The sequence below is a fragment of the Tetrao urogallus genome, assembly GCF_951394365.1.
Source record: "Tetrao urogallus genome assembly, chromosome: 2".
Lineage (NCBI taxonomy): Eukaryota > Metazoa > Chordata > Aves > Galliformes > Phasianidae > Tetrao > Tetrao urogallus.
The window spans coordinates 104,593,906-104,609,868 of NC_136814.1; the positions used below are offsets into that span (position 1 = coordinate 104,593,906).

General features: G+C 45.6%; 1 protein-coding gene across 1 annotated transcript in view; it reads right to left on the reverse strand.

Annotated features, from left to right (window-relative positions):
- Positions 1-9,102: 9,102 nt before the first annotated feature.
- Positions 9,103-15,963, reverse strand: part of FBXO16 (F-box protein 16) — a gene marked incomplete at both ends in the record, with an annotated part of 30,037 nt that continues 23,176 nt past the window's right edge. Inside the window, 2 exons of the mRNA XM_079550264.1 lie at positions 9,103-9,248; positions 11,585-11,819. Of these exons, the coding sequence (XP_079406390.1) occupies positions 9,103-9,248; positions 11,585-11,819 (381 nt within the window). The remainder of the gene's footprint in view (positions 9,249-11,584; positions 11,820-15,963) is intronic.

The window sequence follows — 15,963 nt, forward strand, 5'->3', positions numbered from 1 at the left end:
CCCGCCGCCTCCGCTCCCTCACGGCTCACACACGGACCGCTACCGTAAAGCTACGCCGCCTGTCGTAAAAGCGTCGCGCTGCCGGAAAGCGACGGAAAACCATCGGGGAAGAGGGAGAAGCGAGCTGCGCGTGCCTAGAGATCTACGCGGTAACTCCGCCAGCCGCCAGGGGGCGCTGTGACCGCACAGGCAGCGGGGTGCGGCACAACCCAGAAGTGAGCGTTGGACGTTCAGTGATTTCCAATTGGGGTTCCTTGCTTGTAGCTGTTTTGTTTGTACTTCACTGGGATTTTGTGGCATTTGATTGGATTTGATTGACTTTCACCGTGTTTTGTTAATATTTTACAAGGCTGTCTTGATATTTTGTTGAGGTTTTTTTGGCTTAAAGCGTTTTTCTTGATGGTTTTCTACAGGGTTTTGTAGACTTTCGCTGGGCATTATTGCTATTTCACATAGTTCTCTAGATATTTTGTGGGGACTTGTTGATTCTTACTGGCTTTATGTTTGGGTTTTCATGTTTCACTATTTATAACCATTTTTATATTTTAAATATAAAATATAAATTTTATTTATTATTTATATATTTTAAATATTATTTCTGTTTGCATTGATACTTTTCAGGATTTTGTTGACGTTTTACTGTTATTTTTATTGATATTTTATTGGGTTTTCTTGCTCTTCTATTGAGTTGTGTCATTTTTATAATATTCTTAATTGATCCTTTGCATGGATTTGACTAATACAGGGTTTTAACTTGTTTACTGATTTTAACTGTATGCATGGGTATTTTACTGTTTTTCACAATACTTTACAATTTCTGTTGATATTTCACTGGATTTTCTTGTTTTATTGAGCTTTGTTGTCATTTTTACTGTTTTTCTTGTTATTTTAGAGGATTTCTTGATCATTTATTGAGTTTTGTCATTTGTTGCCGCTTCTATTCTTTGTAGGCCTTTTTCACTGGGTTTTTTTTATATTTTATATTTTATTGAGTTTTGTTGAATTGTTACCTCTTTTTTTCACGCCCAGAGGGTGGTGATGCACTGGAACAGGTTGCCCAAGGAGGCTGTGGATGCCCCATCCCTGCAGGCATTCAAGGCCAGGCTGCATGTGGCTCTGGGCAGCCTGGGCTGCTGGTTGGTGACCTGCACACAGTAGGGGGTTGGAACTGGATGAGCATTGTGGTCCTTTTCAACCCAGGCCATTCTTGATTCAGGACCTTCATGGCTCCAGGAGGCCCCAGACCAGCAGACCCCACTCACACCAGGAGCTGAGCCCTGGCTCCCCCCAGCCCTTCTCCCCTCCAGCACTAGATGGTAGCAGAGCATTTACATAATAACCAAAATAACCTCCAAGCTCCTGACGGAAGGCTCCAGATCTGAGAGGAAGGAGCCATGAGGAGGAGCTGCCCCAGAGAGGGGAGAAGCTCTGCGCTGTGTCCAGGGATCACACTGAAGGCTCTGTGGCTCTGCTCAGCCTGGGATGGATTTGGGGGCCAGAGCTCTGCTGGGGCCTCTTGCAGCCCCATCCTCCTACATCCTCCTATGAAATGTGCTCAAAATCACATACTCACAAAAATGGTTTGGATTGGAAAAGACCTTGAAAGGCCATGTGGTCCAACTCCCTGCAATGAGCAGGGACACCCACGGCTCCATCAGTGCTCACAGCCCATCCAGCCTCATCTTCAGTGTCTCCAAGGATGGGGCACCATCTGGGCAACCTGTGCCGGTGCCTCACCACTCTTAGTGTAAAGAAGTTCTTCCTTATACCCAGTCTAAATCTCCTTTCTTTTAGTTCAAAACCATTTCCCCTCATCCTGTCACAGCAGATCCTGCTAAAAAATCTGTCCCCTTCTTTCTTAGAGTTCCTATGTAGTTCTAACGTAGTGCTTTGTGACCATGATGGGCTTCTGTCTATCTGAGGTCCCACTGAGGACCAGTTTCCCCCACTGGAGTTCAAGGACACCTCCCTACATTGTCAGTGCTGTCAGTGCTCCCCATGACTGGTGCTAGATGAAGCCAAGTGAGTTCTAAGCACCACTTTCTTTTTGTATAGGTAGCAAGGTGGGCAGCCCTATGCCTCTGCCCACAGCTGTGATTTAATGTGAAATCCTTCTAGGAGCCTCCAGTAATTCCTCAAACCCACATGAGCTTCCACGTCTGCAACTAATTGAGGCGAAGAGTTCCACAGCTATTTTGCATGAGAGTCTATCAAGGAGTCCCAAAGTGGATTGGGTTGAAAGGAAACTTAAAGCCCACCCAGCCCCGACCCCTGCCCACCATCTCCCACCAGCCCAGGCTGCATGAAGACCCATCCAGCCTGCCCTTGGGCCGAGCCAAGGATGGGGCACCCACAACTTCAGCCAGTCCCAGTGGATCCCCACTGGTTACAGGGCATCTGTCCAGTCATGCATCTCCTATCATCATCTTTCCCAAACCTACTGCAGCAGTTTCTGTGCTGCAAAGGATATTTCAGATGTGAAAACGCTATCAAGGGTTGTCATGAAAGCAATTCCTTCCTAAAAATTACTTGGTGGTGCACACACTACAGCATTTATCTGAGACAGCATAGGATGTCTCTTGTTCAAGAAGCCATGAACACACAACAGGTAGGATGTCTGTGCTATACAAGCAGTAAGGTGATCAGCTTAAGCATGCTGGCAGGGAGAAGGGTATTGATTTCAAGCTGATTCTCATAGTCTTCTCCCTTCCCTTAGCTCACAGAGCCACCAACACAACTCCAACTACTCACCTCCCCATCCCCTTGTTGCATGGAAGGACAAGGGTAATGATTTTAAACTAAAAGAGAAGAGATTTAGGTTAGTTGTTAGGGGTAAATGTTTCACCCAGAAGGTGGTAAGGCAGTGGCACAGAAAAGCTGAGGATGATTTGTCCCTGGAGGTGTGCGAGGCCAGGCTGGATGGGGTCCTGGGCAGTCTGAGCTGGTAGGGGGCAACCAGCCCATGGCAGTGGTTGGGACTAGGTGGGCTTTAAGCCCTTCCAGCCCTACCATTCTGTGACTATGATATGTGAAGGGAGCTGCATTCTCCATCTGTTATCAGCTTCATCCACCTCTACAGCAACTTTTTATCATGCAGTTACCTGCTATCATCAGCTACTTTCCATTTGCCCTGAGGTCTCCACACTTTCTGTAGCCATCTCTAGCCTGTTAGAGCCCTATAGCTGCTGCTGAAGCTCAGCTGTTCGGTAAGGTTCACTCATCTTCAGCTTTGGGGGCTAGCACACTAATTGGATATTTCCAAAAGTCCTGTTTTGGTCTGACTGTGCTCCCACCTGCAGCTCCTATCACCTTCAGCTGCACATATTCCTTCTCCCAAACAAAGCTGTTTCTTTAGCTCGGAAGAGCAAAAATTAGGAAAGCTTTGTTTTGGCTACAAAGCCAAACTACAGTACCAAATGCTGCCATTGCTTCCAGCAAAGAGCATGAGGTAAATTCAGGTGGAGTTTTTGGCAGAAATGCATAGTAAACCTTGGGTAAGAGGAGGGTGGCGTGTTTGGGTTTGTTCCCCACATCTGAGCAGGGCCTAGGGCTCACATTCTGATCTTGCTTGTACTGGTGGAATTCAGCGCTGATTCATTGGCCTGTGGGGTTTAAAAGGTACTTTCAATTCTTTAATCAAACACTGTGGCTAATCGGAGTGGTACCGGATCTGGAAATACCAATCAGTGCAGGGAAATGTGTGTCTACAAGGAACAGGCATAGCTCTGTTCTTGTTTAGCAATTCCTTATCAGCATGTGGGAATCAAATGTTGTTTCTGCATTAGAATTGGATAATATTATTTTTATTTCATGATCTCCGCTATCGTAGCTCTTTTTGGGAGTCCTTCTGCTTAACTTGGGGAAGATCTCTGATGAGTTTACATCACTTATCCTCTAGACAAACCTTCCCAGGAACACACACTCTGTGTATAGGTGTATAGATGTATATTTTGTCCTACACACTGCAAGAATATCCTGCAGGAGAGCAAACCAGAGAACAAGTGATGGCCTGCCCGAGGAAGCGCCTGAAGAGACATTGGGAAGGCCTGACATCATCTCCCAGTGCTCTTTGTTTAAAGATGATGACTTTAAAGAAAATTACCATATCAACAGGGCAAGGAGAGCACTGAGACATCTTGGAAACAACAGGATGGCTGCTGACTGACACCAGATAACAAATAAATCAACAAGTAAATAGCAAATGTCAACCTTCTGTAAGATTGTGAACCTGGAGTACCCAGCCAGTGGGGAAACAGGGGAGGGGGGAGACAAGGGGGAGCAAACAGGGTATAAGGGCTGTCATGATGTGTCCATAGGCGCTCCTGCTTGCGGGACGGCCGCCATTGCAATCGCAAATGAAATCTGCTTTTATCACAGATACCGTCCTGACAAAATTACTTGGATATTTCCAACAGTTTGGGGGCTCATCCAGGATTATGATCGCCTCTTTGGGAGTTTCCCTACTGCCCTGCACAGGATAGGGGCACCGCGCTGATGGCAGAGGTCCTGTCTGGGTGCTGAGGTGACTCCTTGGGATGCCGATATTATGTAACCGAGGCTGTTACTTAGAGGACGGGCTCTGTGAAAGCCAAGGGCAGGCAGGCACGGGTGTTGGCCATGGCAACCCGGTAACTTGGTGCACGGACCAAGGTAAGGGGATTTAACTCTTTCCTTGGGGTTGGTTGAGACTCCTGAGTGTGTGTGACTGAGACGCACCGTCAGTGCGAAGCGAGCGCTGAGTGCCGAGCTGCGGCTCCGCTGTGCCGCGAGGGGCAACGGCCAGGGACGGACGGAGCAGCTGCTGGTGGAAGGAAGAGTCTCAGGAGGAGCTGCTGTGTGCGGCACCCTGTGCTCTTGAAATGCCAGCAGTGTGCCCCTATTAATCCAAGAGATAGGAGTGTAGTACTGCTGAGGGACTGGGCCAAAATCCGAGCATCAGAGTGCGGTAACCTGTGAGCTGGGGAGTTCACAGCAGAGTTCTGGAGGGATGGGGAATAGGAGTTCTGAGAGCAGGGGAAAAAGGTCCCCGCAATGGTGCCTAGAGAGAGCCAGCCCCTTGGGAGAAGTGCTTCAAAACTGGAAAATAATCCCCAAACTAGGAAAAGAACAGGGAAAAGATATTTAAATACTGTATACAGTAGGGAGCCACTACAGGGAAAATCATTATTTTGACCAAAATAGGAGTCTGATGAAAATTGGGCCTGTCAGACTTTGTATGTAAACAGTAAGACTCCTTTTTCTGAAACAGAATTGGCTTAGGTCGCTTAATGGGTGCAAGAAGTAAAGAAATGTTCCTCGCGAGGAGTCCAAGTTCAAAGGAAATAGGAAAGAGGAGCAGAAAGATCATAAATGGGATCCCTTAGATAACTTCCCCCCCTTCAATTTCTAAAGCAGTGCAAGCGGCAGTGAGCTCTCAGAGGAGGAGAGTGGGTGCTGCTGGTCTGTGCAGGTCCTGGAGAGAGGATGCGCTCTGGATTACTGAGGGAGTTGGAGTAATGCGAATGGGACCTGGAGAGTTTTCCTTTCTCTAATGCTAACCTTACTAATACTTCACTTTGTCCTCTTAGGGCAGTCTTAGGTCAAAGGGAAATAGGGTATGGTAATGCCTGCTGTTTTTACTAGAAGAGGAGTTAGGAGTTTCAAGAAGAATTCCTTAACTGAGGATCCTATAAGTGTAGCAGAACAATGAGATCAATTTCTAGGGCCTAATTTGTACTCATGGATGGAAATGATGTTTATCATTGATACGTTGATTATTGGAGAAGGAGGTTGGCAGCTATGCAAGTGTGGGAAATGAATAGAGAGGGAAGGTTGGCCTCTGGAGGGAGGCAGAGAGAGGAAGGATCCTGAGGATGAATTGTACTGATTATTGTCACTGTCTGTGTGATTGTTAAATGTTTATGTCGTGAAAGTTATGTTATGTTATGGTATGTTATGTTATGTTATGTTATGTTATGTCGTGTACGAGGCTGTTATGGAACAAGGGGTGTCTAAAGTGATACGAGCAGACCCCCTGGGTTGTATTTTGGCTCACTGGAGAAACATTGCTGGTGAGCCAGGGGAATACTGAATGAGAAACCAGGAACATAAATGGAGTAATGGGACCAGTTTTATAATTGAGTATCCTAATCATGAGACCAAGTGCTGGGTGTTTGTGGAAGTTGAGGAATTGTGTTGTTTGATTTGTGGGTTTTGAAGGCACTGGGAGAAACTGTCTTAATGGTATGTGGAAATGATGTGGAAATGCAATTGCTAACGGTATGTGGAAATGCAGTTTTTGATGGTATGTGGAAATGATGTGGAAATGCAACTTTTAATGGTATGTGGAAGTGCAGTTGCTAATGGTATGTGGAAATGGTGATGAGGAGATGGTTGGACTGGATGATCTTGTACGTCGTTTCCAACCTTGTGATTCTATGATTCTATGAAATGTCAACCTTCTGATAAGATCTTCTGTGAAGATTGTGAACCTGGAGTACCCAGCCAGTGGGGAAACAGGGGAGGGGGGAGGAAGGGGGAGCAAACAGGGTATAAGGGCTGTCATGATGTGTCCATAGGTGCGCTCCTGCTTGCGGGACGGCCGCCATTGCAATCGCGAATGAAATCTGCTTTTATCAGAGATACCGTCCTGACAAAAATTACTTGGATATTTCCAACAAGCATATCTTGAAACACATTATAAAGGCAGTAAATACCATCTGCCTGTGCAGATCTGCAGCTCAGGGCACAGAAGGTGATGGGGCTGCCTGAGGGCAGGCAGCAGCACAGCCACACAGGCAGGTGGAGAACTCTTTCTCTTTTCTGTCCATTTCAGAGTCTGACGTATTCTGCCACCTCAGACACGTTTGTAAAGTATGTTGTAAGTACCTACATTTTATTCCAGTACCATAGAATATCTCGAGCTGGAAGGGACCCATAAGGATCACAGAGTCCAACTCGATAATTGGTAGAAGTTACATCCAGGCTTAATGCAGGTCTGCTGTTATTTCATGGATGGACCACTTGGCTTGGTAGTTTCCTGGAGAATGTTACTCTTAGTTATTTTACAACATCACGAATATAGAAGTGTTTTAAACTGGAGAAGCCTGAGCTTATAGTGAGCACTTGAGGTGCACTATTTGCTGCAGCAATGCTTGAGCATTCAGCTCCAAGACTTGACAGACCTTGGGAACATTACATTTCCAATGAGTGTGCTCACTGGTGAGAAAAGAAACACCATTGATGGAGGTTTACATCATTTCCTTGCATGGCCATTTGCTGTTTGTAACAAAGCATTGAACTGCTGCCCCAGGAAACTTCACAGTTCCTGAGACAAAAAGGGAGCTGGCATTACCATTTAGACTTAAGGCAGCCATAAACATCTGTGAAGCAGTCTTTAACTTGGTTTTCCGTGGGAAAAGACTTACTGGGAGAGATCTGCAATACCAGCAAATGGCTGGCGAATGCTTTGGGTGGGATTTACCTCACCTAATTTCACATACCCAAAAGTTAGCTGTCTTAATCTAAGTCAGTCATTCTGGTCTCTTGCATAATTGATGATATAAGAGCTGACTGCCACCTGCATGTTCATAGAATCATAGAATCATAGAATCACCAAGGTTGGAAAAGACCTAAAGGATCATCCAGTCCAACCTTTCAAGAAAGAAAATAACTCCCCGTCAGGAGTTCATATTTCAGCTAATCATTTCTGAGGTGAAGAGCTTTTAGGCTGTTGTTTTGGTTGAGATGAAATCCCTCTTCCAAGCATATGGAGCAACTAGAAACACAACATAACATCAAGGAGAGAGAGATGTGCTGAATTAGCCAATCTGTGACTGAGGCTTTCGATCAAGGGCCCTGATGGGCAGATTCTGTCCCTTCCATTAAAACCTATGGTGCTTTGTGCTTGGTCTTGAGAATGGCAACTGTCTCTTGTGCCAAAAAACTTGACACCCTCAAGTGACATGGTATGGGATAATCTGTTCACAGAGTTGGAAGACTTCTCCTAATCCTTATCACAAAGTGGCTGGTGTTTTCTCCAAGACATGATTTCTAGTCTATAAATGCTGAGAATTCATGGGGATGCTGTGGCCCTTCCTAGTGTGTGCAAAGTTTCAGTTTTATTTCAGCTCTGTCTGGGTTATAAAGCAGTAAGTTACAGTTGTTATGCATTTGGTCCCCCTATTGTTAAAAACTGCTATTTGCTACATTTCTGTAATTGTGGAAAATAATGCTGTAAATAATTAAACCAGTGCCAGCTCCCCACGCAGTGCACTGTGCAATGCTGTAATCCAGAGGGTGGGATTTGATTTCATTCTCACTAACACGATTGAAATGATGGACTTGCCTTGCACAGCATGAGAAAATTTCTGACTTCAATAGAGCACTAAGTAGCCTTTTCCTCATTCTCCACAAGCCTCCTTTCTCTCACATATTGAAAGCTTTTTCCTTGGATGCTGTGATGCTTTCTTCAGTCCAGGTGATTTGGTAGGTGCTAGAGGTTACAACTAAAGGAACACATTGCTTGTAAATACTGGTTGTAAACCACTCACTCTGTGGTTGTGCTGTATCCTCCTCACTCTGTGAGGGAATACAGTTTACATCACCCAGGTGGCCAGTAGTGACCAGTAGTCTTCAGTCTTCACTTGTCCTCCACAATCCCCTCACTGCCTTACAGACAGGCAGCTTCTGCAATTCATTGTGAGAGCAGAACAAAGCAGCACTGGCCATAGGATGTGCCCCACGATGTCCCTGTGCCATAGGCAAGCTTAGTGTCCAGCAGCTCTAGTAGGCAACTGCAAAAGGGTTATCAAAGGCCAACGTGAATTCTGCAGAAGCAACATACCCCAAAGAAAATGAGAATTATAGCACCAGCAATACGAAGCCAGGGTGAAAAGCGCATCAGGTAAACATTTGACTTGCTGCAGCTTGGACCAGGAGACTTAAAGGCAGGCAGGAGGCATCGCATCAGCTGCTGCAGTTCCAAAAAAGTACAAAGCCATTGCTCCAGCATCAAAACTGGCAGCAAGGCAGTCAAGTTTTCTTTTGGAGAGATAAGTGAGAATGGATGTAGGACGTGCATGCCTATTTATTTGCATGGCATAGTAAATGAAAGTCTATGACTCAGGCAACGCTGCTGTTGTCTCCCCCATCCAGGCAGGTAAGCTTTTGATCCACTGAGACAGATGCTTCAGATCCTTCTTTAGCCTGTACCAGATCGTTATCTGATGGAGGAATGAGCCCAGGCTGAGCCTCACATTGTGGAGAGGCTAGATGAAGGAGAAAAAACATGAGAATCAGTCATTAATTTAGCCAGACATTCCAGATTTTAACCATATCTAAGTACACAACCCAAACCTTGGGATTTTATTAGCATTTAATATCTCAAATACCTACAAATCTGGATTGAATGGACTGTTTTCCTTTGTCATCTCATTACATCTTTACTTTTCCTGCCCGCCTTTCTGACAACCTGCAAATGGGAGAACCTCCTCACATAAACCATTGACCAAGTCTGGGACGAGGAGTGGATCAGCCACATCTGGCTGCTTCCCTCTGTGGTTCAAGGAGTTTAGAAAGCAAGAGGTTCCACTCTGAACTCTGTGACTCGACAGAAGGAATAATCAAGTGTCTCCAGCCGTCTCAAATCTTGTTGTTATTAAATCACTATGTTGTATCTATATTATATCAATAAATATACTCCCGCTTCTCCCTTACGAGTGAAGTGTAAAACATAGCCATTTCTATCCACAACAAGTAATTTGTAATCCAAATGCAATCCCTCAGGTTCATTTACCTCAATAGTTTCTATACTACAGCAATGGTGTTTATAGGGAACTTGCATTTTTGCCTGCTCCCTGCTGCCCAAAGCCCTTCCCTCATGCACAGCTTTAACATTTCTTATCATGTAGAAGACACAGAGATCAGGCAGGATGCTGCACATCCCAACATGCTCCATTCTCCGCTCATCTGGAATCCTTAAGAACAACTGGGTAGCCACATCCCTGCAGAAGTTCCCCATACTTCATGCCCCACATCCTTTCTGACAACAATAATCCACATGTTGTTCCCAGATGTAAGAGATACTTCTCAGTGTCTCCTGGACCGCAGGGTGGAAGCCAGTGACACAGCCAAGGCCCACATCTATGCTTAGCTCTTAACTAGGCCCCAGTCCTGCGTGAAGCCTTCCTAAGGCTCTGTTCATGCAGTACTACTTCAGGATCAGAATCCTTGTTAACATGAATGTTGTATTGCTGCAGAAGCTTCGTACGAGGGACTGCAACCCTCTAGCCTAAGCTTTATGAGTTCTTCCCTATATGGAGATGCTGGGTATACTGAAAGATGAGGTCTCAGTGAATAACTGCCCAAGGCAGATCTAGACTGAAATGGCATGAAACTGGTTTTGACAGTGTCAGTATGCCTCCTTATTTTTGGAAAGCCTTCATAGACCAGCTGCATTCTCAGCTGTTGTGCCCCTGGAGTTGACTGCTTTATCCGCTAATTTTCTAAATGCTCAGTACCAGTTCTTTCTGGCATCTATCCAGGGCATGGCAGAGTTCATGGACTCTGTACTGAGCTTACTGCCATTGATGCTGTAAGATCTCTTGCTCTGTTACTGAATGTCAGTGAATTAGACCAATGTGAAGCCCGTGACAGTGTTCAACACCAAGATGACAGTCATGACAGACAGGTACGTCTGTCATCTAAATCATACTATCTTTTGAGTTGGAAGGGACCTTTAAGGGTCATCTAGTCCAACTCCTCTGCAGTAAACAGGGGTACCAGTAAACAGCTCACTCGGGTGCCCCATCCATGCTGACCCTGAGCATCTCCAGGGATGGAGCACCCAGTGCCTCTTTGGACAAACTTTGCCAGTGCTTTGCTACCCTCACTGTAAAAATATTTTCCTTATATCTAGTCTAAATCTCCCCTCTATTAGTTTAAAACCATTTCCCCTTGTCCTATCACAACAGACCCTGCTAAAGAACCTGTCCCCTTCATACAGCCCCTCTTTAGAAATCAAAAGGCCGCTCCCTGAAGCCTTCATTTCTCCAGGCTGAAGAGCCCAAGCTCTCTCAACATGTCCTCATAGGAGAGGTGTTCCATCCCAGGGATCATTTTAGGGGCCCTCCTCTAGATGCACTCCAGAGGTCCACATCTCTCCTGTAATGAGGATTCCACATGTAGACACAGTGAGCTCTCACCAGCACAGCACACAGGGGCAGAGTCCTCTCCCTCACCCTGCTGGCTATGCTGCCTTGGATGCAGCCCACTATATGATTGGCCTTTTGGTCTGCAAGGGCAGAGTGCTGGCTCATCCCAGCTGCCATCCACCAGTATCAGTAAGTCCTCTTAGGCAGGGCTGCGCTGATAGTGGGGATTGCCACAACAAAGGTGCAAGACCTGGATCCAATGTGTACTGCATGTATAATGATGTATACTTTCTAGTGAGGCGGCGAGTTGCCATCATCTGGATTCCCACCATTCAGAATGACTGCCTTCTCCTTCACGTATGGATATACCTCCACAGCTCTATCTCCTTCCCTCTGTGCACAAAATCTGAGTATTATCAACCTCTGCGATAGCTTTCACAGAGAGCATGCAGCATACTGACATGGAGATGTGGTGGTCATCTCTGTGAAGTCTTTCTTTTCTCTGGCACGTGGTTTTGGCACTGGAGCTCGAACAGGGGCTGGTCGTATCCCAGCATTGAACTGGGAGCTCTGGGCGAGGATCTTTGCTGCTTCTCTGTGAGGTAGGTTCCCAATGGGCTGGGAAGTGGCCCAGCTGGGGCGAGCTGGTGGTTTTTGAGTTGACCCAAGGTCTTCAGTAAGTGATAGCTAGAAAAGAAGACAGTCAGTATCTTAACAGAGGGGCTGAAAACATTGGAGTCTGTTGAAAACTTTATAAGTGATACTCATAATGATGATACAAGCATAACACTGCAGTGACTTGTGCTCTTATCTAAGTTTAGCAGGTTGACTCCTTTCTTAACGCACAAATTCTCCCCTGTGCTTATGGTTGTAACTAATCCCAACCTTCCTGTTTGAAGTCACAGTGGAAAGGGTGAAGTTTATTTTAACATGCTGCTCAATGAGCGTTTCACTAAACACTATAGAAGCTAAGCAAATAAACACTATAGAAGTTAAGCAAAAAAAGAATATTGGCAACGTAGTGATTTTTTTCATTGACAAAGATCCCAAACATTGAAAAACACAGTTGAGCAGACCTACATCTTTGGCTTTTTAGAACTGATACAAATTATTCAGTACTAATAGTGAACCAACATCAACAAAATCAAACATTTACACTGAAACTCATTAGAAAGCAATATCTTCAGTTGTGCAGAACGAGAAATTAGTGTCCACAGCAAAACGGTTTTAAAATGGAAAAGTTTTGCAGTTCCTTCCCACCTGTTTCCCCTTTCTATTGTTTGGATTGGCAGCAGCAGCAGCAATATATGGTGCTTGGTACCTAATTGTCTGACAATAAATGAGCAATTCAGCAACTTTTGGCTACCAGCCTGAAGAAAGGCAGGGGATCATACAAGTGCCTAAGGTGGCCCAGGTTCTGAGCAGTACTTAAAGGGTAACAGAGACAGTGTGATACAAATTGCTGCAGTTTTTCTGTCCTCCTGAGAAGAGCACAATACCAAAGAAGCAGTAGCAGCTGCAGCACAGATCTGACTGTAACTTGGTTTTCAGCTCTTGTGTCCTGGTTGGTTCTATTTTAGAGTTAAAAGGGCAAAGAGCATCAAAGCCAGGCCATGCCTTCAAATTAGAATGATACATATAAACTGAGTTTCAATTTCCAAAATATTTTCACACTCAGGAGTAGTCACAGGTGGTTCAACAGGATTTCCTGGATGAATTAATAACATTTGAAATGAGATTTGCAGAATATAGGTGACGTAAATACACCCTGGACAGGACTGTGTCACAGAGCCAAGAGCCCTGGATCTTCATGTGTGATATACCCACATAGGATACACACATGATCCATTCTCCAAACACCAATTCCCTGTGTATCTGTCATCACATAATTTATTCCTGACTTCAGATGCTGCAATCTTACCACCTTGGGCAGTGAGGCAAGAATGACTGATCCTGTCAAAAAGATGTTATTTTGTAAGCACTAAAAATAAGTCAGTAATTCAAGAACAGCTGGGAGGGTGGAGCAGCCTCCCAAACAGAAATGAGCAGGCAGCCTGAAAGGCAAAACCAGCCTCTAATTGCTGACATTGCAGTCATTTGCAAAGCTGTCAAAAGCATCAATATGATGGATTTTTACCTTTCTAATAAAGTATCTCTGCTTTTTGACATCTAGGGAGGATTTGGCATGATGCTTCCTGTTTTGCTGGAAGCTGCACAAAACTCCTTGTTGGAAGTCCTCCAAGGAAGAGCCCCTCACTGTGTAAAGGACACTGATGTGGCTGCACTGTCACCTGTGAGGGGACCTGTAGGGTCAGAGCTGGGGACTCACAGCAGGGCAGCACAGCTCCATATCAGAAAGAACAGGAGGGATGAAACAGTGGCCCAAAACAAGGGGATCTGGTTTCCATGCCCAGCCTGCTAAAAGCTCAGCTGAGTCAGGGAGCCTTTCTTCACTTTGCTTTGTATAATACTGGGCAGTAGCTGCTCAAGGTGGTGTAGGCAAGCCACAAAGCCTTGATCCAGCAAAGTGCTGAAAGAGATGATTAACAGTGAAACTCTACTTGTCTTTAGTGTCAGGCATTTCCCTCCAGAAAGATAGAGCAGGCATTCCCATCCCACTGTGGAGATACAGTGGTTGCATGCATACTCATAAGAAGGAAAGCAGCCTTTAGTTCAGAGACCTAATTAAGTTAATTTATTGTAACACATTATTTAAAGTAATTTAGATAATTCATTTTAATTTATTGTAAATTAAGTGTAAGCCTGGTCACATTCTGTGCTACTATTTCCATGATTACTAATAAACTCCAAAACACCACAAGTTTACGAGGAGGAGACCTGATTCACCCTATGCAAAGCTGGAGCCGGCAGATTCGGGTCATCACTTTAATTACATGTTTCTTCTGTTTTGCTGTGTTGCTGTTCAGCCTCCTGAGCTCAGAGCTCTGTATAATGGCCCTTTTCACATCTTCATTGTTGGCTGTAATATACTTTATTCTCGTCTGCTTTCTACACTTGAATCATTGATCTATTTAAGAGCTTCACTTTAATTTGACTTCATGTTTGCATGCTCGGGGCATTTATTCTTTCATCACATTCTGTCCTTCTTCTAAGGATTTACTAAAAGGTTTGAATATTAAGCTTCTTTATTTGGAATTGATTAAGTAAGAGTCTTTTCACAGGTCTTAATTTCAACAAGATTTCCTTAATAAGAAATGGAAATTAATTCTAGATGATTCCTAGTGAGCTATATATTCTTTTTTCTATGCATTAGCCTATTATAACCCAACTTTTGTTGTCATGTAGCTCTGTAGTCATTAATGGTCAGTGAAACAGCAGGATTATACACTGCAATACCAAAAGAGGACAGGAAACACAGCTCTTCTGCTGAAATTTGTACTGCTCAAGAGAAATACAAGTCAATTTTCAATGTATAGGTCTAGGAAAGAGGGACACAGCATGGACTGCCCCAGATTTTGACACAAAAAGAAGATAGTGCTACCAAGATTGCATAACACGAACACACAAAGTTCTGTTCTGGGCTAATGTCACAGAGCTGTGACCACTAGAGCTGTAGGGTGCTTACCCCTGGGTCAGGCTGTCCTAACTGCCTATGAGGCACCGAGGGAGGATGGTGGACCTGGCAGGCCAGCGGCTTTAAGAATCTCCTCAGAGCTTTTTGTGGGCAGAGAATTTAACATCCCCATTTAGTGTCAGCTAAATGCTTCCTGGTGACTATTTGCTATGGAAAAAATGTCTCTAAAGCTACTGGGGTATCAGGGCCAGCCAGCATGGGTTCACAAAGGGCAGGTCCTGCCTGACCAACCTGATCTCCTTCAATGATCTTCTGACCCGTCTGGTAGACGAGGGAAAGGCTGTTGACGTGGTCTACCTAGGCTTCAGCAAGGCCTTTGACACTGTCTCCCATGTTATTCTCCTGCAGAAGCTGGCAGCCCGAGGCTTGGACAGGTGCACTCTTGGCTGGGTGAGGAGCTGGCTGGAGGGCCGGGCACAGAGAGTGGTGGTGAATGGAGCCAAATGCAGCTGGTGACCGGTCGTGAGCGGTGTTCCCCAGGGGTCGGTGCTGGGGCCTGTCCTCTTCAGTATCTGTATGATGACCTGGATGGCTGGGCTGAAGCCCATGGGATGAGGTTCAACAAGGCCAAATGCCGGGTCCTGCACTTTGGCCACAACAACCCCAGGCAATGCTACAGGCTTGGAGCAGAGTGGCTGGAAGACTGGGTAGAGGAAATGGACCTGGGGGTATTGATTGATGCTCAGCTGAACGTGAGCCAGGGGTGTGGCCAGGAAGGCCAATGGCAGCCTGGCTTGCATCAGAAATCGTGTTGCCAGCAGGAACAGGGCAGTGATTGTCCCCCTGTACTCAGCTCTGGTGAGGCCGCATCTGGAATAATGTGTTCAGCTTTGGGCCCCTCACTGCAAGCAAGACATTGAGGCCCTGGAGCGGGTTCAGAGAAGGGCGACAAGACTGGTGAGGGGTCAGCTGCACAGGGCTGATGAGGAGCGGCTGAAGGAGCTGGGAATGTTCAGTGTGGAGAAGAGGAGCTCAGGGGAGACCTCACTGCTCTCTATAACTACCTGAAGGGAGGTTGTAGTGAGCTGGGGGTCGGCCTCTTCTTTCGTGTGACTAGTGATAGAACTAGAGGGAATGGCTTCAAGCTGCCAAACCAGGGGAGATTTAGGCTGGACTTTAGGAAATACTGCTTTTCTGAAAGAGTGGCCAGGTACTGGAATGGGCTGCCCAGGGAGGTGGTGGAGTCACCAACCCCGGGGGTGTTGAGGGACATGGTTTAGTGAGAAGTATTGATGA